General features: G+C 37.2%; 1 protein-coding gene across 3 annotated transcripts in view; it reads right to left on the bottom strand.

Moving 5' to 3' along the window:
• Nucleotides 1–21,793, bottom strand: part of BRD10 (bromodomain containing 10) — a 50,964-nt gene that overhangs the window by 7,385 nt on the left and 21,786 nt on the right. For all 3 annotated transcript variants that reach the window (XM_060762292.2, XM_060762293.2, XM_060762296.2), the window contains 5 exons: nucleotides 15,523–16,910; nucleotides 10,703–10,779; nucleotides 5,255–5,344; nucleotides 629–744; nucleotides 244–416 (listed from right to left, as the gene is read on the bottom strand). In XM_060762292.2, the coding sequence (XP_060618275.2) occupies nucleotides 244–416; nucleotides 629–744; nucleotides 5,255–5,344; nucleotides 10,703–10,779; nucleotides 15,523–16,910 (1,844 nt within the window). The remainder of the gene's footprint in view (nucleotides 1–243; nucleotides 417–628; nucleotides 745–5,254; nucleotides 5,345–10,702; nucleotides 10,780–15,522; nucleotides 16,911–21,793) is intronic.

Genomic DNA, 21,793 nt, shown 5'->3' with positions numbered 1-21,793 from the left:
AAATCTGAAAAAAAAATCTGAAATCCAAAATACTTCTGGTTCCAATCATTTCGAATAAAGGATATTTAACCTGAATGATAAGAAAGGCTTCTCTATAATTGTTTTCAAAACATCCCAAAACTAGATTAATTCGTAAAACAACGGAAGCTCCCACCATTCAAACTCTTCAGTTGATTAACTGAGGAACCCACCTACAAGCATTACAGTAACACATTCCTCACAGTGACTAGCAAAAGTACCTACCGGTGTAATCCCTTTGCAGAAACTCAGTGTGCTCTGAAGAGTCACTGGTTAATATGCTGGAAACTTCTTTGCCAGTATTTACTTCACCATCCTCATTAGTCCACTGTTCTCTTGTAAATTTATCATGATCTGGTTGCCTTTTGAAGTCATCATAGTCCTTCTTTAATCGAGACCTTCAACAGAACATCAGAGATAGGAATAAAATCATCAGCTTTGAAAAAAGAAAATGCTACAAAAAGCACACTTTTATCTCCAGCCTTCACTGGTTAAAAGCTGGAGGTGTGGAAATCAGGCTTTTGTCCAAACTGTACAGCAATTACAAAGTAGGATAACTGGTGCCGACTTCTTATTATTTGACATTATTCAAAAGGACTCAACTAATTACCTGTTCCTTTGAAAAGCCTTCAAGAGTTTTGGTTCCCATGGTAACAATTCATTTAGCAGTCGTATCAAAGTACAGTGTAGTTCCTTTACAGCCTGCTTTCGATGATACCACCTTCCCTACAAATATGGAAATACCATTATTATTGAAGTACATTTGTATCTAATCATGGTACAGTCTTACATTAAATCTGTACACTAGGGCAGCAGGAAACATTTACCAATTTGTTTTTTCCTCTATTTTCTAACCAGTACTTAATTGCCCACATTATCAGACACTTTTTATGTTTTAGTTTTATAACTAAACACTAACACAGGAGAAAAAACTGATTTTGCCAGATATATTTATCCCTCAGAAGGGAAAATTACTTCTAAAAGAGTTATCATGGGGGCAAAGAGTCTCCACTGAAGCTTTCTCACCAATCCACCCAACCTGGGAACTGCCTGTACCTTTTCTTCTCTGAGATGTACTACTTTTCTGAGATTACTTAAGTTAGTCATCAGATAAGTAGGCAACCCCAAAACATCCTTTATTCTTTTAGGTTCTGCTAGGAGTTAATAATAACAACAACAACAGCAGCAACAGCAACAACACACTCTATTTATGTTCCACTTTTCTCCCCTAGGGGGCTCAGAGTGGATGACAGCATTTACATACACAGGCAAACATTCAATGCCTTTACAATCACATGAGACATACAAACACAAATAAAGGCAAGGTTTCTTTCATTTCCGGCTTCTGGAGGCGGTGCTCATCTCTGGCTCTGGGAGGTTCTTTTGACCATTTCCAAGACAAGGAGCCTGCGTTATTACCTCCTGGTCATAAGGTCAGCAAGATTGCTTGTAGCGTCGATTTGCCTTTTCCCGCCGAAGCGGTACCTATTTACTCACATTTGCATGTTTTCGAACTGCTAGGTTGACAGGAACTAGGGCTGAAAGACCCTGTCTCGCAGATTCGAACTGTCAACCTTCAGGTCAGCAGTTCAGCAGCACAAGGGTTTAACCCATTGCACCACTATGGCCCATTAACAGTTCTTAATTTTTTTTACTTCGTTATCCAAAAAGACTACTTGTGTGCAATATAATTTATGCACAAATATTCATAATAAGTCTAATGTCACTGAATAGAAGGCTTAAGTTTACGTGCCAAAAACCAATTTTCTTAGCTGAAAAAGATATTCTCTCGCTTCCTGTTGCCTCGCCCTTTTGTAACTAGAAGTTGTTTGTAAGTCGGATGTTTGTACGTCTGCATTTTGAGACTGCCCAACAAAAATTGTTCCATTTATGACTAGGAAGCATACATTATCATATTATATGTGACAGATACATTAAAAGAACATTTAAAATATAGAAGTAAAAGTAAGGGTTTTGTAATACTTTAGTTTCAAATTTATTCATAAAGTAGGAGAAATTAAATTTGGTGCTAAAAAGCCCATTGTTAATTTTTATGAGCATTAACGTAAAACATGAGCCGCTTGCAATCTTTCTACCACCATTCATCTTAGAAGTTAAGGTATTAGCTTTTATTGTCTTTACCTTGCAATGGAATTAAAGGACTGTAGGACTACCCTACGGTTCTTTGAAAATCAAACCTACTGCTATGAACATATAATTCATTTCTGTGGACTAGTACATTTCATCATATATAAAGCTGAACGGCTGCACAAGAAAGATATGTTTAATGAGAAGAAAGTCTTTCTAAGTAGAACATTTAGGTTTAGGGGATGGAATTCAATTAATCCATCCTGCTAACAAACAGCTTTTATCATGAGAATACAGAAGAGACAATTCACTCTGCAGCTCTCAAAACCCTCTCAAAATCTCCTCCAGGAGGCAGGAGACAATCTGAAGCAGATTTTGAAAGGGTGTAGGGCAGAGTTTTCCAAACATTTTATGTTAGTGACACGCTTTTTAGACATTCAGTAATTCTGTTTTGCTAGCAAATCAGAGGTTAAACCAACCCCTTATAAGTCACCTACATACATTGTAATAACGAAATGTTTGGGGACACAACATATCCCATTAAAATCTTCCATTTATATTTTTAAATATATATGATTTCCAAGATTTTCTCATTGTGTGACACGTTTACACTAACATGGAAAGCTCTGTTGTAGGGGGTAATGAGGTGAGAAGGTCTTGTTGCACGAGTGGATGTTTGCTCTCACGAGAGAGCTGAATGCACTTTTTATAGTTGAGTGAACTATGTGAACATGTAGGCTGGGATGGGTATTGACAAATGTAGCCCTTCAAATGTTGGACTATATTCCCAGTGAGGCAAATGGCATTTAATGACCTGTAGAGGGCAACACTTTATCCATCCCATGTCCCCCTACATGGGTAGTGTCTGTATTATGAAAGGAAAGGAAGACAGTTCATAAACGTTCCTTTAAAGCACGCCTATATAATCTGTGGCCATCCAGGTGTTTTGGGCTTCAGCTCCTAGAATTCCCAACTATTGAACAAGCTCCTAGAGACTTCTGGTTGTTGGAGGCCCAATAACCTAGAGGGACACTTTAGAGTAGACCTGCTCTAAAGTAAAAAAAAAAAAGTAAAAAAAATGCACACACATACTTCACAAGAAAAATTGGAATAAGCGAAAATATGGAAGCATATTTGGAAGGAAGAAAAATACAAATAAAAAATATCCATTGTGCCTTTAAAACTGTTTCTCTTTGTGGCTTGCCCTGTAAGCTCTCTGACATCACTTTAAATGATAGATTTTATACAAGTTGATACTGTACCTATTTCTTTCATTCTGATTTGACAAGTAATTGTTATGAACCATATTCTTGCTTTTTTACTATTAAAGACATGTATTTTGTTCAGCTATATAAAGAATTTACATGGGCCTCTAAAAACTACCTATTTTAAGTACCACTGATCACAAATCCATCGGTATGGCCCGCAGGCCTTGCAATTGACGCATGTGTCCTACAAAGTTTAATGGGACTTACTTGCGGGCTAGTTCATATAGGATAGGAACCTAAAAGAATTTGACTTTTTCTATATTTCTGAGTATTTTTTTTTGTTTCTGCAGAAACATTCAACATACTGTAGTTAAATAAATAAAATTATTACTTTGAGAGAACATTATAGAGAGCCTGGATCCACAGCAATGTTAAGCAAAAAATAAGCTCAAGCACAGTTGAATGTTTAGAAATGGAAACGAGCATCATATAGGCCTCTTGTAAGTGAATATTTAACTAGGGTGTTTATACTGTCTTGTTAATAAGCAGACACTGTTGGTATAGATTCCAAAGTGCTTAGAGGCAGGTGGGGGCAAGAGGAGGGGAATATAATACAAAGGGAGAAAAGTTACACTGAATTCAGTGGAGCTTAATTCCGAGAAACCTCTTTTTAGCCTTATTTCACATCCTATGATAACTGCCAGTTTTTCAGTGGCACCAGTTCCATTGTGGATTGCATTAAATTTACTTTGAACTATTCTATCCCATGGTACTATGACACATAGGAGCCCCCAGTGGCGCAATGGGTTAAACCCTTGTGCCGGCAGGACTGAAGACCGACAGGTTGGAGGATCAAATCAGGGGGGAGCGTGGATCCCTCTGTCAGCTCCAGATCCCCATGCAAGGTGTTCCTTGGGCAACGTCCTTGTAGATGGCCAGTTTTATCATACCAAAAGCAACTTGCAGTTTCTCAAGTTGCTCCTGACACACAACCCCCCCCCCAAAAAAACCAAACAAAAAAACCCAAAATAAAACTATGACACATATTCTAAATTATACGCAGCAAAGAATAAATGCAATACTTATTCAACATTTTGGGTTGGGGCATCAATTCTGTCACAAATATACCCTTCTGTCCCATTCAATACATCTTTAGTTTCAACTGAAACTGAAGAAGTTGCAGGAGTCTCTCTCCGAAACTGTAACTATTTTTTTAAAAACCTTCCATATACCACTAGTTACAAGATGACTTACATTACTTGCAGTGTTAAAATCCATGTATAGCTGTGGATAGTTACTTACCTTTGAATAAAATTTTCTGACTCTGATCATTCTAACAATATTACCCCAATTCTTGCAACTGGGTGCAACTCATTAGTTATGCCACGATTTGTTGGGTAAGAACGTGTCTTCCGTTACTTACTATAAGTCCACATCAGACATCTCTAGGTCCCAGGTGTGTGATGAAGCCATACGTTGCTGTTATAATACTAGATGATAGATCACAGTTTCCCTTCATTCAGAGTGAGAATCAAAACGGTAAGATTCGTAGAGTATCAAAAGTTTGGAAGATACGGTATAGAAGTGATGTGATCCCTGACTCTAAATTCCGTAGACTGGATAAACCAGGAGGAAAGGGCAACACCTGATAAAAGGAGCCGTGAGAAAAGTAATGGGAGGGACAAACTGTGTTTGTCTATGCTGTTAGTCACAAGTTATATTTGACTAAAAAAGCCCTAGAGGCAATGCCCAAACACTGATATGCAATTGTTTTCCTTCCCACAAGTTAATAACTGAAAGCCAATATGGGGACCAAATGGAAAATTTTAAAAATTTTCCACGATTCACACTGTGCATGTAGGTTACCAACAGATAATCCTCAGAAACACAACTTGAAATTAGCACATTAAACAAAGGTAAGACATAATCTAAATACATACCGATTTCTTTTTGATATTCTCCATATCTTTGAGTTCATTCTCAATTTTTCCAATTAATTCCCTGAGTTCATCAAGATTAGTGCAAATAAGCTGAAATCAGAGTCAAAAAGGCATTTTGCATCAAGCAGAGATCTTGTGTAGAAAACAGGCATGCATGTTTACTCAGAAGTAGACATTACTAGATTCCATGGTGATTTCGAAAGTAAATATACTTAGGACTGCAGTCTAATAAAGCTTGAACTATTATTCTGAATGACTGAAGAAAGGATTTATGGATTTTGGTGATGAAATTGAAAATAATGGTTCTGGAACTTTGAAATTTAAATTGCTGACTATGCTTAAATTATTCTGAATTGTTGTACCGAAAGTACTGAGCACACATGAATCATTTAGAGCAGGGATCCTCAAACTTTTTAAACAGAGGGCCAGGTCACAGTCCCTCAAACGATTGGAGTGCCGGATTAAAATTTGAAAAACAAAAACAAAACATGAATGAATCATACACTGCACATATCTTATTTGGAATGAATCATACACTGCACATATCTTATTTGTAGTGCAAAAAAAAAACCCACTTAAAAACAATACAATAATTAAAATGAAGAACAATTTTAACAAATATAAACTTATTAGTGTTTTAATGGGAAGTGTGGGCCCGCTTTTGGCTGATGAGATAGGATTGTTGTTGTTGTTGTTGTTGTTGTGTGCTTTCAAGTCGTTTCAGACTTAGGTTGACCATGAGCGAGGGCCGGGTAAATGACATTGGAGGGCCATATTCGGCCCTTGGGCCTTGGTTTAAGGACCCCTGATTTAGAGTTTTAAAAACAAAGATTTTAAAAAGGTATTGCTTATTTTATATTTTGTTCAGCTCCCATTTAATAATTCAATTTAGATCAGTTAGGCCAGTCACAGGAAATATATAAATATATATTTTAATTTTAACTTCAGAAAATTTTAACAAGAGTTACTTCTACTAAAATAATTTGAAAATAGTATCCTTAGTGCAGAATCCAATGATGTAGGTTATTGCCTTCCAGAATGTCCACCAAGGCACTACCTTTCTGTAGTAGGGGATTGCACTTCTGTGGGGCAAGAGGCTATGCTCATGGTAGCAGCACCACCCGTGGGTATTCTCATGGCAGACTGAATTTTGCTGAGGATGCAGACTGAATGGGCAGCAGTGGGGGGTGGACATTTCAGAGAGGGTGGCCTTTTATCTGCTTCTTGGCATAGGCATACATGATGGAGCTATCCCTGGCTTTTCTTCTCTGCCTCCATGAGGAGAACAGTGGCAAGGTTTTGGATTACTTATTAGTACTAATTAGTATTAATGGCAAACCCCCTTTTAATGTATTTTATCATGAAAATTAATTGAAGGAAGAACCATAGGTTGATGAAAATGCACCTTTAGAAAAGGTGGGAGAATCACCAGGAAGAAGTGACACACCAAAAGAATAGCTCCAAGCTACGAAGAGAGAAACTGCTCAAATTCTAATTAAAATATGGAAAACAAGATAATGGTCCACAGATTAGAAATACTCAATATACATTCTGATTCCCAAGAAAGGAAACACCATGGATTGCAGTAATCACAGGACCTGCAAATTCTACAAGAATGAATGACTTTTACCACATATGGCATGAAAACTAGCAAATGTCCAAGCTGGATTCAGGAAAAGAAGAAGCACTACGGATCACAGTAAAAAACAACCTTGGATAATGGAGCACACCAAATCAGAACAAAACCAGCCTTTACGTGCCATCCAGTCCAACACGTTGAATAGCTCTTAAAGAAATGGATATGCCACAACATTTGATCATCCTGATGCATACCTGTACACTGGATGAGAAGTCATCATTAGGACAAATACAGAGAAGTGGAATGGGTTCCAATTGGAAAAGGGATCAGGCAAAGCTATATTTTATCACCCTATTGATTTAGCTTGTATGTTGAACATATACATAAAGCAAGGCTCGTCTTTGAGGAAAGAGACATGAAAATTCAAGGAAAGCACATCAAAAATTTCAGATATGCAGATGACATCATAATGCTGCAACAATTACCAAGAAAAGTAAAGGAAGGAAGTGCCCATATAGGTTCACAGCTGAACATTAAGAAAGCAAAAATGAATCAACAATGGGCCTGTCCAAGTTAGGATTCACAAGTGGATTTGGATGGTAGTTAAGTTATTCTGTTACCTTCTTCTTCCACTGGAATTTATTGGCGAATCAATAGCTCTGCTATTCCCACTACTTCCGGTTACCGTTGTACTTGCAGTCTTAAGTAACAGCCAAGCATTTGCTGGCCAAAAATGAGTGCATGATTCCGAGCAATAAGATGTCATTCTAACCATCATCAACATCATCTAAAATCTTTGGGACTAAAATTTCACTACTAATGACTGGATGGCAATCCAATCCATATTACTGGATTGATCAAGTTCTAAAGATGATTTTAAACAGTTAACCTAAAAGACGATGATTGCAAATAGTGCCTACATTATGCACAAGTTGAATAACTTATTTATTTATTTATTTAGAGCAGTGATTCCCAGACTTTGTACTTCATTTCCTAGAATTCCTATTGCTAATGCTGGTTGAGGCTTTTTAGGTTGAAAACCATCAGAGGACCATTGATATAGAGCAGGTCTTCTTAAACATTTCCACTCAGGTCCTGAGTGGAAATTTAGAGCAGGGCTTCTTAAATATTTCCATTCAGGTCCTGAAAGGAAATGTTTAAGTAAGAAGCTCTGCTCTAAAGCAATTGTCCCCTTTTGGTCCAATAAAATTTTACATGACCTCAAATATATAAAATAAGCATAAAAATCAAACATTTACTGATAACAAATTTTGGGACCCAACCACTGAGCTAAGGGGACCTCATTTGGGATTGGGACCCATAGTTTATTTACAACCTACCTTTCAGTCACAAAGGCTCTCAGAGCAGTTTACAAATAGTTAATTTGCCAATTCTCTGTCCTTAGATTTACAATCTAAGCAAGAAAGAAAACTCAAGGGCATGATAATGACAACAGCGGAGGGCATTAAGTCAAACATATGCTGCTGCTTCCCTCTCTCTGAATCCATGGTAGTGGAAATTTGGAAGGAGGATGGCCTTTTATCTGCTTCTTGGCATAGGCAAGCATGATGGAGCTATCCCTGGCTTTTGTTCTCTGCCTCCATAAGGAGAATGGTGACAAGGTTTTGGATTACTTCATCCACCAATCTCTACTAGTAAAGGGAGAGATGAAGTGATTTATATTTCAAAGATCTGGAGGTAATAACTGGAATGTGTATGATATTTGTAAGATCTGAAAACAGCTGCAGAGCATTTTAAAGTTCTTAATTGGCAAAGTATATATTTATTTTAGAAAATATATACTTGTAAAAATAATCCTTTGAGAATGTATTGGTACATTTATGGTCAATAAACAATACCACAGCTAACCCACAATCCAAAGAGCAAGCAAAAAGCAAATTGCTACTTGGTATGTTTTCCTGCATATATGTTGCAAAGACATTACAACTGGCTTTGGGGATAATGTTGGGTTCTAGTGAAAAAGGGGCCCAGAAAGTTTCTGGTTCATGTGCAGACTATGTCCTTCTAATTACATCTATTATTATTCCAAAAAACCTCAACTGTATTCAATGGTGCTTATCATACCATACTCTTACATCACAGCTTAATTAGTCTAAATTGATGTTTTTATATGTGCTGCCTATGTTTTATTTTATTGTGTTTTATATTGTGTTCACTTTATGTTTGTTTTTAGGCACTTTGTGCCATCTGTAAGCCGTCCCAAGTCCCTTCGGGGAGATGGTGGCGGGATGTAAGAAGAAAGTTGTCATTATGAACTAGTCGTCCCCTGCCATGCGTTGCTGTGGCCCAGTCTGTGTATATGTATTTTGTGTGTGTGTATGTGTGTGTGTGTATATTTGTGTATTTGCATTTATATATGTGGATCTGCACATGCGTTGTAAGGCATTTTTAATTTATTTATTTTTTTGGCTTTTTAAGTCTCTTCCGCTGTGTTTTTCAGTGTTTTTTTTTTTTTTGAGTGATGGTCACTCATTGATCTGATACATGTATTGTATCCAAATGTTTGTGTCAATTTGTCCAGTGGTTTTTGAGTTATGTTAATCCCACAAACGAACATTACATTTTTATTTATATAAATTATCATTACATTGCTGGGAGGCTCTCCTCTCCATCCTGCCTCTGTCTCAACTGTGGTTGGTGGGGACAAGGGAGAGGACCTTCTCGGCACTGGAATGCCCTTCCCAGAGAACTTAGGCTAGCCCGCACACTACAGCACTTTTGGAAAGAACTAAAAACTTGGCTCTTTCAACAGGCCTTTGATAACGTTTAGGATAACAGCCAGCCTAATATCTTCAGCCAGAGAAGGCTAAATTGATTGCATGGATCTTGTAATCCATACTTTGTCATGTTTATTGACTTATTGCTCTTGCTAATTTTATATGTCTGGTTTTTAAATGTGTTATCAATTTTAATGTTCACATACTGTATTTTATATGTTGTGTGGCACCATTGTGTGCTATTTGTAAGCTGCCCTGAGTCCCTATGGGACATGGTGGTGGGGTATAAATAAAAGTTTATTATCATTATTATTATTATTAATGACAGATTAAATGTGCCTTTGCCTTGACCTTGTCATACAACATTATGGGTCTCTTGGTGTTACGATACAGAGTCAATGGGAATTAACTTTTTCGTGCTGGATATAATCTCTTAATGACCTTCTTTCCTACAATGCCTCAGTAACCACTTTGAGTCAGAATGTCTCATTCTGCTTTACTGAGATAATGATTAAACAGTGGATGTGATGTGGGTCGGGCCTAGTCTCTCGACTGAGGATTTCCATGGAAACTCCAAGCAGGGAAAACTCAAACTATTTCCACTGTTTGGTTTAGGAAAACAAGACTCCCTAAGCGAATATCTGTGTTTTATGCTCTGTTTCATATAATTTACACCCTTGAAATCTTTTTAGATGGTTTGGAACTGTATTATTACTAGTTTTAATTTTAAAGGCAATAATGCAACAATTCTGTGATATCACGATGCAATATTATTGTTATTCCTTGATTTTTTAAATTAAAGAGAAACCAACAAAAAGGAAGTGAGGGCAGGGGAAACAGTACAGTGAGAATTGATGATCTTTGGTTAAAAAAAACAACAACACAGTGTTATGCTATGAAAGAGGGTGTAAAACACAATTATGCAAGGACAGCTTTGCAAGTAAGAGTAAAGAGGCTTTCAAATGGGCCCTGAAACAATGGACTAGAGAAGCACCAACAACTCATTATACTTTCACCTTTGATTTAATCATTTACTCTATTTGAAAAAAAACCCAGCTTTCCCTTCTTTTTTGCTTTCAGCCTAAAAACCAATTGGAATTAAAAAAACATTACAACCAAAAAGGTATTTACCTGAAATTCTGGAACAGCAGGTTTTGTAATGGATTTTTTTTTCTTTATAATGGTTTTTTTAGATATGGATTTCTTTCCTTGAAGGGAAAAAGATTTGTATATGTAAAATAAATACAACTGCACTTTAAAAATCAAATTATGCAGATTTTAAAAGATCTGTAAAAACAAGTTGTAGCAGGCAACAGCTGTCTTTCAGAATGTCTTTCTATCACCCAGAGGCTCTGTCTCATTAAGCACAAACGACCACCAGCATTCAATACTGCAGTTACAGATTTGTAATCAAAAGTTACAGTAACTAATCTGTATTAAGACTACCCAGTCTTACTATTAAGCTATGTAAATGCCACCCCAATCCACTTTAAGAGTTAGCTGCTAGATCAGAGGAAGAGGCCCACTCACTGACAAATGGGGTACAAGGAGGATGCTTCTGTTCACCTCCCACCTGAGAGCAGGTTGCTATCATCAAAACAGAACTACAGCAGGACTCTTCACAAGTCCTTGTCACTGTCTTCTTTGTTGGTAGGAGGCAGATAACCTGTTATTGCCTTGTGAATGGATCTACTTCCTTGATCTACTGACTGGCTCTTAAGGCGGATGGGGGAAGGAGCTACATCACCTAAATACATGGCTGATCTAGGTTTCTGGATTTCATGCTGGTTTACTACAAGACATTTTAAATAATATTTTATAAATCTCAACATTGTGGATCAGCAAAACAATAAAAACAATTCCTATAAGAAACTATATCATTAATATCTCCAAGCCAACCACACAGATTCCACATTATTGATTACACCAATTTACTTGAAGACACCTTACTCATATACATATAAATTACTACTGCCCTATCACAGGCTTCTATGTGGATCAAATCAGACAGGTTATTTGGCCAAAGTCTATGGCTCAAAGGAACAGAAACATCCCCAATCCCTACATCTGCACAATTAACAAGGCAAAAAAAATCATGATTAATGCTAAAAGCAAAATTGTACTTTGAGACACTTACTTTTTAAATGAGCAAATAGGAAGGATACAAGAAGAAACCCTACTAGTCACAAAATTGTAAGGAAGTACCAGGTTCACCAAAATAACAATTAAACCTATCCTTCCGACCCACAGGGTTGTGTGAAAAGCATATTTCATTGATTGATTGTTTGATTGAATGTATACCTCATCTTTCCCTCAGAATGGAGTCCAAGTGACCTTTTGTCCACTTGTAAGGCATGTGAATTACAGATGGACCACCTTCCTTGAGGAGTTACCTTCAAGAGGCCATATATTATATGAATCGGTAGTTAATAATATCACCCTTTCTCTTTTGTATGCCTTCTTTTTCATCGTTTCTCTCTCTCAAAGTTGCTATAACATAGCATATGCATGCACACCGGAAGTATCTGGAAGTTCTATTAAACTGTTAAAAACTAAGGGAGACAGGAGCAACAACTACTGATATCTTTTTATGCAGAACCTATAACAAAATCCTTCAATTCTAAACATAATACCATATTATTTAAATAAGTATAGTTATTGCATATATACCAAAAGCAAACTCAGTTATCTAAATGTAAGTCCTTATGTAGCCAGAACATGTGTCATATATGAAATCCTTGGAAAATCCTAAATCTTGAAAATATCTAGAAAGGTTTGGGGGGGAGAGGGGGGGAGCCCAGCATTCGTTTCATTGGAATGCATTATAATTAAGGCAGACCATTTGTTTTGAGTAGATGTGACCTTTGAAAATGTTTAGTCAACACAAACACAGTATGGAATTTATGTCCCAACCATTAGTGACAACTCTTAAAAATAATAAGAAATATAAAATGTCTACCATTTAGGTCCAACTCCAGAGGATTTATAGGATTTCAAAAACTTCTCCACTTGGTGCTATGTATGTTGTGGAAGAAAACATAATTGGATAATGTCCCATCTGCCTGGATAATAATCAAATACTACTACACATATTTTTTAAAAATTGTGAAAATCTGATTCCCAAAATGTTTACTTTGTTACTCATTTAAGCAGTCTGCAGCATCTAGCAAAACACAATTTTGTACTTTTCTTTAAAAAACTTCTTTCAATTAATTTTGGATAAAATTGTACATTCATAACATAGCTATTACCTGTGACGAGCTGGAGATGCTGCATCATTACATCACAAATTATAACAAATCTCTCATAAAAACATAATGTTGAATAGGCCTAAATCCAAGCATTACTTTCATCTACAATAAGCACAGTTAACTAAGGGAAACTTGGTACCTCCGAACTCAGTCCAATCATTCAATGGATCCATACTAACAAATAGACTAAAGCCATTGGTTATTGAAATAATATTTTAATAAGAAAGAAGTGGGCAGATGGTGTGTGTTCTCCAGGGCGATGGGGGGGGGGGGGGAATGTGGCCACCATTAAGAGGAGCCATAGTACCTTCCTGCTGTCCTTGCCGTACTCAGGATACTACAGCCACTCCCATCCACCCACCTCCTCTATCTTCGGAGCTCTCCTCTCTTCTCTGTCTAATTCCCTCTGTCCTTCCTGGAGACCCACCAATTTCTCTCCCTTCTCGCACTCCCCCATTCCCTTCCACACCTGAGCAAATAAGAATGCATGGGGAATGCACACACACACTCTCCTTCCTCATGCTTCCCCTCCTAAACCCTTTCTCCTGGCCCTCTGAGCAAGTGTGGGAGGAAGGGAATGTGTGTGTGTGTTTAACTCTCTCTCTTTGTCCTTCCCTTCCCTTTTATACACTGAGGTAACAGTGAATCGCCAGGACCGGCCACCTATCAGTTTGACTTCCTCCTAGAGACCACAGATTTGGCCACTGACTAAGCCTGACCTAAAGTAACACATCTCAAGACGGATACTGGTGTAATCAAGGCCCCTATTAAAATTTCCATACGGCACCAGCCGAGAAAGCAATAAATGATCTGCAACCATCAAATCTACGAAGGTTAACGCCACAAATGTTGAGAGATAACAGTATATTTACAATGACAGTAAAAATGTCAGCAGATAAATTCAATATTTTAGTTTAGGATGTTTTCTTTAAAAATCTGATTTAAGTCAAAAATACAGTTTGCAAACCCACCAAAAAAAATGGTATCTTCAAATAAAGGCATTGTGTTGTATTTGGACCATGAATTATTTCTCAAAAAGATAATGTTAATGTTGCTTCAATTATGTGATTTAGGCTTGAGTGAACATTTATCGATAACACTGCTTTACGTATATATTCAAACATTCTAAACATAATTTTCATGTAAATTATATAAACCTTGACAGCAAAACACTCACACAAAGGTTTACAATCTCGGGGTTTGAAGTGAGAAAGCTTTATATTTTAGACATCTATTCAATAAACCAAGATTGAAATAATACCTTAAGAGATGGATCTGTGTCACTGGCTCAGAGCATATGAGTTAGAAACAACCCAAAATAATGATGCTGTGAATATTTTCAAGGATACAGATTATTATGACAGATATTGCTTCCTGTCAATATCTTTAGGCAGTTCCTAGTAATTCATTGTGCCAAGAGTTAATTGACAGTTATATCAATCTACATAAAACTGTAACATTCTAAAAAAAACTAATGAATGAAGAATGGCAATGTAAGAATTCAATGCCACTTCTACACTGACACAGGCATGAAAAACATACAGAAGCTTCTGGAATTCTTTACAGTAGAATGTCTTCAAGTTTCTGATTTTTCTAGCTTTGTTACACTGACTGAAAATAAATCTTTTACAGAAATGAATTTCATAAAGTATTGATGAAGAATTTAAGAATGTTTCTTGGACATCACCTTGCAGAATCTGCTAGCCAGCAAGGCTAGTGACAGGAGTATTATGGGCATTATAGTCAAATATGACTTTTCCAGGTTCTGCTTGCAGTGGCTCAAAGTGCCAGCAGAAGTGCAGGGATGGTTAAGACTTTGTGCATATCTTCAGGCAAAAGTAAGACTGGGCTATGCTTAAGTTTAGCAAGATGGGCTGAGTTTATTTAACACATCATAGGTTCTGAGACAAAGAGAAATCTACAACAGAAAATGATGCGGAAAAATTAATGTGCCATGCGGTATCCAGCGGACTTTGTGCTTAAGGCTCAGAGTAGATGGAAAGTGAGTAGATTTGTTACTTAATTTCCTACACCATTCATGTAGTTGTGGCAGTTGGTGAATTGGATCAGGCAAGAACAAAAGAGAATGGGGTGCTTGTCTCTACACTTCTTCTGCACCAGTCTACATAATATACCTATGACTGAAAGGTGCTATCTGCAAAGCGATACATATTACTATTAAGTACCAGTGTGAAGACTCAAGCTAAATAACTGCCCAATTACACCTAGATTTATTTATTTCTGTATATTTTAAGTTTTGTAATGCGAACACAGAGATCTTTTTTCAGTGGCTACCACTACAATATATGAGCAAGACTAGAAGAAGTAATCCTAACATTTAAATATCAGAAGAGCTTTTTGAGTTGTCACTGTGAAATATGTGACACATTTCTGGCTGTATATATTTATATTTTTATATGGATGAAAAATTGAGAGGTCTCAGTTCCAAGTCTTGATCTGTCCCCCAAACATGAAAGCCTAGTGGGTGATCAGGAGCCATCTACTCTCTTTCTCAGCCGACAGATAAAGTAGAAAATAGAAAAGCCACTGACCTTATCTAGCATTTACTGAAGGAAAGACAAAATATAGATTTAGCAAATAAATAGTTTTCAAATACAAGGCAGTCAATTCTGGTGTCTTTTAAAATCCACAAACAAAAGCATGAATCATTCAAATCATCTTGTCATCAAATCACCTTACCAGATTTGTGCTTCTTGTGTTTTGCTTTCTTTTTCATCAGGAATAACTTATTCTGTATCTCAGGTTTATAAGATTTCAGTGACTGGAGGTGAAGCTCACGTTTTCGCTGAAGGCTTTCATTCAAAATATCTTTCAATTTCTTTTTCTTCTTTTTCTTCTTCTTTGCTCGTATTTTACTAAACTTTAGTGTTTTGTTTTCTACAGAGAGGTCTGGAGTTACATCTTTAGGAGCTCTGTGGCAATTCATGTCCGGATTGTCACAGTGATTCCCATTCACATGCAACTGGCAGGTTTTAAGAGTGTTCTCTTTTAATGGAGTGGCCTCCGTTTTCACTACTAAAGATTCAACACATTTTTCACCATTTTCCACAATCCGAATTTCTCCTGGGCTTAAAGGCCCCACAAATCCAGCATTCTCTCCTGGAACTATGGCCCTGTCTCTATTTTCTTTACAGCAGTCTGTCATAAAGTCACAGTCTTTATGAATGTTTTCTTCACAGCTGGGTTTGTCTTTTTCTGGTACAACATTCAAAAGGTCCAAGTGGGGTTTTGCTGAACAAATGCTTTTTCCAGGTGCCACTTTTGTTTCAAATAACAACTCCGTAGGACTAATTTCTCCATTACTTTTAGTGGTATTTTCACATTTTACTTTCTCTAATTTAATACGTGGTACCCTTTTCACCTTAATGGGAGGAACTGGAAATTCAGGAGCACGAAAAGGCTTCTGTTTGTATATTCGTACATCGGCACCACAGAACTGTGGGAAATGAACATAGGCATGTTCTAAGTAATCATAGCCCAGAATCACTTCCCTGCACTCATGAATAGGCTGCCCAAGTACTGCATCTTGAACATCCTTTTGGGTTTCGTATACAAAGTCACAAAGGCCTTTTAGTAGCCATACTTTTTGACAAAACGGGAGTTCATGAAATGGTCTTTCTTGCAAGGGATTAGTTTCGCCAAGGACTTTAAAAAATTGAGGACACAGACCAAGTTTTTCTGCAGAACTTTCAGGGTTATCAGTTTGTCCCACCGCGGTATACCATTGCTGTACTTTCTGCCTAAGTGCTGCTTCCCAAGCCCTGTAAGGGAGACTTGGCCTTCGATGCAAGGTAGCTCTTCGGTGTGGAGGACTCAATAAAGAAGTCATTATTTTTGACAAAAAAGCACTACACTGTGGCATCAAAAGGCAGCGTTCCAATTCGTAAAATACTATTTCAGGCAAGTTTAAAATATATTGTGCTAAACATAGGAAATGACCAATTGCTGGAATTTCCCACATGTTTTCCATCCGGTAAGGTGCTGCTTGAGATAACAGGGACTTGTCCCATTCTTCAATTTCTTTTTGACTAGCTTCTTCTGCCTCTTTTCTTTCTTGCTCTCGAAGCCTAATAAAATAAAAATAAAAAGCAATTTCAGCTTAGTATTTAAAACAGAAACAAGAAACAAAGTAAATAAAAATGGTATCCCAAAACAAAAGAAAATGCCTAGTTGTTAAAAGATTTAAAACTGAAAATTGAACAATTTAACAATAATGAAGTATAAAATTCCAACAAATAACATCTCTGATTGGCTGAGAATGGACACAACCGGTGACTAAAATTCCCAGAACCCTCTCTTGCAGTTTGTCTTATTTTTAAAAATGTTATGGTTAAAACTTAAAATGATTCTAAAAATAAGTAGACTGGTGAATTGTTTTGAAACTTGACAGGCCTGCAGTTGTAAATGGGGTCTGAAACTGAGATAGGTTTCATGCACATAAGCCTTAAAATGACTGAGGATTGAGCCTTTAAAATTTCCCATTGTAGCCAATGGCTCAAATCTTTGCCAAATGAAAATGGCAACACCCCTCCCACGAGGTAACTTCCCGGTAAACAGCATGAGGGGTCAGCCGACAATGAACCGCGAAATGGGATGCTTTTGGCCGAATTGCACACCTCTAGTATTTATTTATTATTTATTTGGTTTACTTTTACTCTGCCCTTCTCACCCCGAAGGGGACTCAGGGCGGCTTACACATCCAAGGCACAATTCGATGCCCGTAACATACCACAGCAATAAAACAAATAACACAATTTAACAATCAACAGCAATACATTACATCTATACCCGTTAAAACCAATAAAACCAATTAAAAAAGTAGTGAGAGTTGTCCATAAAGCCCTTTTAAAGTTACTGTTTTACATACTCGGGGGGGGGGGGGGGAGACGGGACGGGACGGGACAGGCCATCATCATCTAAAAGACTTGATTGCTCTAAAATGCTAGAAGCTTTTTCAAGTAACACTTAAAAATGAAATGATAAAAAGAGAAAGAACAAATTTATTATAGTAGGATATATCATAATGCACATTCTTGCCAGCTCGGGCTATTGCAAACATGTTTCATTTTTCATTTTACCTTACTTTAGATTCAAGCAATAAAAATTTAATTCCCCATCTGATATTTGCCACAGAACTCTTATTTCATTTCTATTTCTGGCTTTATGTTATTTCTTAATAAGCCTGCAGCAGCACAGCAAGTAGGTTCAGCTCAGGACTACACAAGGTGCCCTTGATGGACTCAACTACCCCCAGTCCCTTTTTGGGAGAGAGGTGCAATCTAAAAATATAGTTTTATTATTATTTTATTATTACTCTCTATTTGTGAGGCTGCACTGCTTATCATCTTAAGAGTCTCTCAGCGGTATGCACCAGAGCACTGCAGCTCCTACTGTTTCTTAGTGCACAGCTTTGTTCAAACATACAATCAAGCATCAGCCACATCAAGACCTGGTGCTCTCTGTGCTCTTGCTAAGCCAGAGCGATATGCTAGGAGGAATTCCTCGTGGCAGAAATGGGATGGAGTGCCAAGTTCACATACCCAGATCTGCTGCACTGGTATTTTAACTATGTCACCACATCTGCAGTAAACCAGTATAAATGCATTCAGTGCCACTTCCTGGTAACTTCTTCAGTTCCTACAACAGCAGCACTAACAAGCTGCAACCACATAGAGGCAGTGGCATACAGCATTGTGACATACTGGAAAAGACTAAGAATGCAACATGCTGCTTCCAGTACAAAATTCAGATAATTTTAGGAGAACATGGGGGGGGGGGGGGAGGACCAAAGGTTAATGGTGGAGAGCATATCCTGCATGCAAAAAGTTCCAGACTCAATTCTTCCAGATTCTTTTGTCAGAAATGCTAGGTAGCTGCTTCCAGCTAATCTTGACAATACTGGAATTGATAGTTTAATAGTTCACTGGAAAGAAAGTGTGACTATATCAATTTTGGATGATTTTAGAATTCAGGATAAGAGATTCTCAACCTGTAATATTTAAGTCATCAAGAATAAATGGCAATTGAAAGAAAAGTTTATGAAGATAGTTCTTAGCATTTATTAAATTTAATGGGAAATCTGATCACACAGTACAGTATTTTACAACATCAAGGAGACTATATTTAGTATAATATTTTGGGATTCTTTATCTTTATTATTAAGACATGGCCTTGTTAATCTGGATCAGTATGTAAAAGGATCTTGTAACACCTCTAATTGGGTGAAAAATGGTTGCACCATATGCTTTTGTAGACTAAGTCTACTTCATCAGATGCCTAATTATATCAACTTTCTCTGTTTGGATCTTTAGTTCATTAAATAGCACATAATGTCAGTTTTCAGATTCAGAGATATTATATTAGAGATGGTTAACTAACACAGAGATAAACAATGGGCTAACCTAGGTTAGTTAACATGCCTGCCTCTTTGGGACATTGACAATCCTATCCCCATGTATTCCACATATTTTGGGATCAATCAGCCTCTGTTGGGAATATTGGAACTCCTGCCTAATTGCAACATTAGCCCTACCTACTGCAAAGTCTCTAATTGGTTTAAACCAGTTCCATTTCATTTCAGCAGGAGTACTCTGTAAGGGTATATGAAACATGCTTTGTAGAAGCAAGAAAAAGACTTCAGTAGATGAAGCTTCCTGAATCATGCATCATGGTCTATATTGATTCCTGAACACAATATATTCACTTGCCATACAGCAGCTCACATGATTATATTGCAAAAATGTTGGTGGTGGCTGCTGCTTACCAAGTGTACAATAAATACACACACAGTTTTCCAAGCTTGTAACTAAAATAAAATCATGTAAACTGATTCAGGATTGCACATGTGGAGGAAAACAGAAACAACAACCCTAATGTGTTTTATTCAAACATGACATTAATATTTACAGTACTTATAACTATAATCACTAGCAATGATTTCCCAAAGTAATCTAGCTTTCCACAAATAGTTGCCTTCTAGATCAGTGATTCTCAACCTATGGTTCCCCAGATGCTTTGGTCTTCAACTCCAAGAAATCCTAACATCTGGTAAACTAGCTAGGATTTCTGTGAGTTGTAGATCAAAACACCTGGGGACCCACAGGTTGAGAGCCACTGTTCTAGATGTATGGGACTACATTTCCTAGTCACGGAAACGTAACAAGACATTCATAAATAAATGAAGATTTTTCCACACCTTGCCTCAGTTAGAATGAAGACTGTCAAGATATAAGAAGACAAGAATTTAGAATAATAATAAAGGAACTGGTGTAATAATTCGTATAGATTGTCTATGCCATCATATTTTTAGCTCTATGCAAGGTTGTGAAAGCTGAACAAAGAAAAAAGTAGATAGAAAGAAAATCAACTTTATTTAAATGTGCAATGTTGGAAGCTACTTTATGCATATCATGGACTACCAAAAAGACAAATAAATAGACCAATAAGCATGTCAAGCCTGACTTTTGCCGAAAGGCCAAGATGACTAAAAGAAGTCTGTCATACTTTGGTCATATCATATTTTTTTGTCGTGTCAGGAGCAACTGGAGAAACTGCAAGTCACTTCTGGTGTGAGAGAATTGGCCACCTGCAAGGACCTTGCCCAGGGGATGCCTGGATGATTTGATGTGATACCATCCTTGTGGGAGGCTTCTCTCATGTCCCCCATGAGGAGCTGGAGCTTATAGAGGGAGCTCATCTGCGCTCTCCCCGGATTCAAACCTGCAACCTGCAGGACTGTCGGTCTTCAGTCCTGCCAGCACAAGGGTTTAACCCACTGTGCCACCGGGAGCCATATTATGAGATGAAATGACTCACTGGAAAAGACGATAATATCTACTAAGTTAGAATGTAATAGGATCAGAGGAAGCTGGAGTGATGAATTGATAGACTCAATCAAGAAGCCATGGCCCTGAATCTGCAAGATCTGAAGGTTGATGATGGGGTGGTCTGAAGTTCTCTCATTCACAAGGTCACAATAAGTCAAAGTTGATTTGAGTGCCATTAACAGCAATAAGAATATTCCCAACAGAGAAAATAATTGGAAATGAATGCCTTTCACATGTCCCTCAAAATGTAAAAATTTGAATCAACTGTTAACTTGCAAGATATTCCATGAACATCACTATAACATGGTAATGACTCAGCAAGGAGGAAAACTTTGAGCCTAATGACATTGGACTAATACTTTTGAATTCTCTCCTCTACAATACAAATAAGGTGACTACTGTATATACTCATGTATAAATCTAGAAATTTCAGTAAAATTGTCCTGTGAAAAATCTATGAATCTATGTAAGTAATATAATTTAACTCTTATAAAAATAAATTTTGAGTAAAGTAGCAAAAGGCAAAAGGCTTAGTCCCCGAGAAAGCTTAAAAGAGGAATCAGGCCACTTTAGTATCTGCTGAGCAGAATTACTTTCCCCCTTTTTGAATTCTGGAGCAGGAAATGGTGGCAGCAGCTAGGAGTGGCTGGCTCGTGAGATAGTGCTGGCACTTTTACCCTCTGCAGAATGACCCCTTGACATCATGGGTCATGCCAAAATCTATAATTTTGCACACCCCAAGCCCTGCCCCTTGACTTATACATGAGGTCGACTAATACACAAGTATATACAGCAATTGGGAACAGAAATAAGAAGGCAGGTACAATAAAATGATACAAATTACCATTAAAATGATGTTAGAGCTTGTTGAAGTCTGCATATTAATAACATATATCAATATTAATTTATGACAAATTTTAAATGTTAAGATCTGTATCTTGTTAACCTACACAAGTTACTTGTTCTATTGCCAATGTACTGAATATCAAGAAACATGCATATTTATTTTTTCTTTTATTATTTTTGTCATTTTTGTCATTTCTTTTTCTTTTTCTTTCTTTTTTTTTTCTTTCTCAGTCTTGGTGATGGGTGGTTGAAATTTTCCTACTTTTCTATCCTCTTCA

Source organism: Anolis sagrei, chromosome 2 (assembly GCF_037176765.1).
Source record: "Anolis sagrei isolate rAnoSag1 chromosome 2, rAnoSag1.mat, whole genome shotgun sequence".
NCBI lineage: Eukaryota > Metazoa > Chordata > Lepidosauria > Squamata > Dactyloidae > Anolis > Anolis sagrei.
Note: the sequence above shows the minus strand (reverse complement) of the source record. Positions and strands in the feature narration are given on the sequence as shown.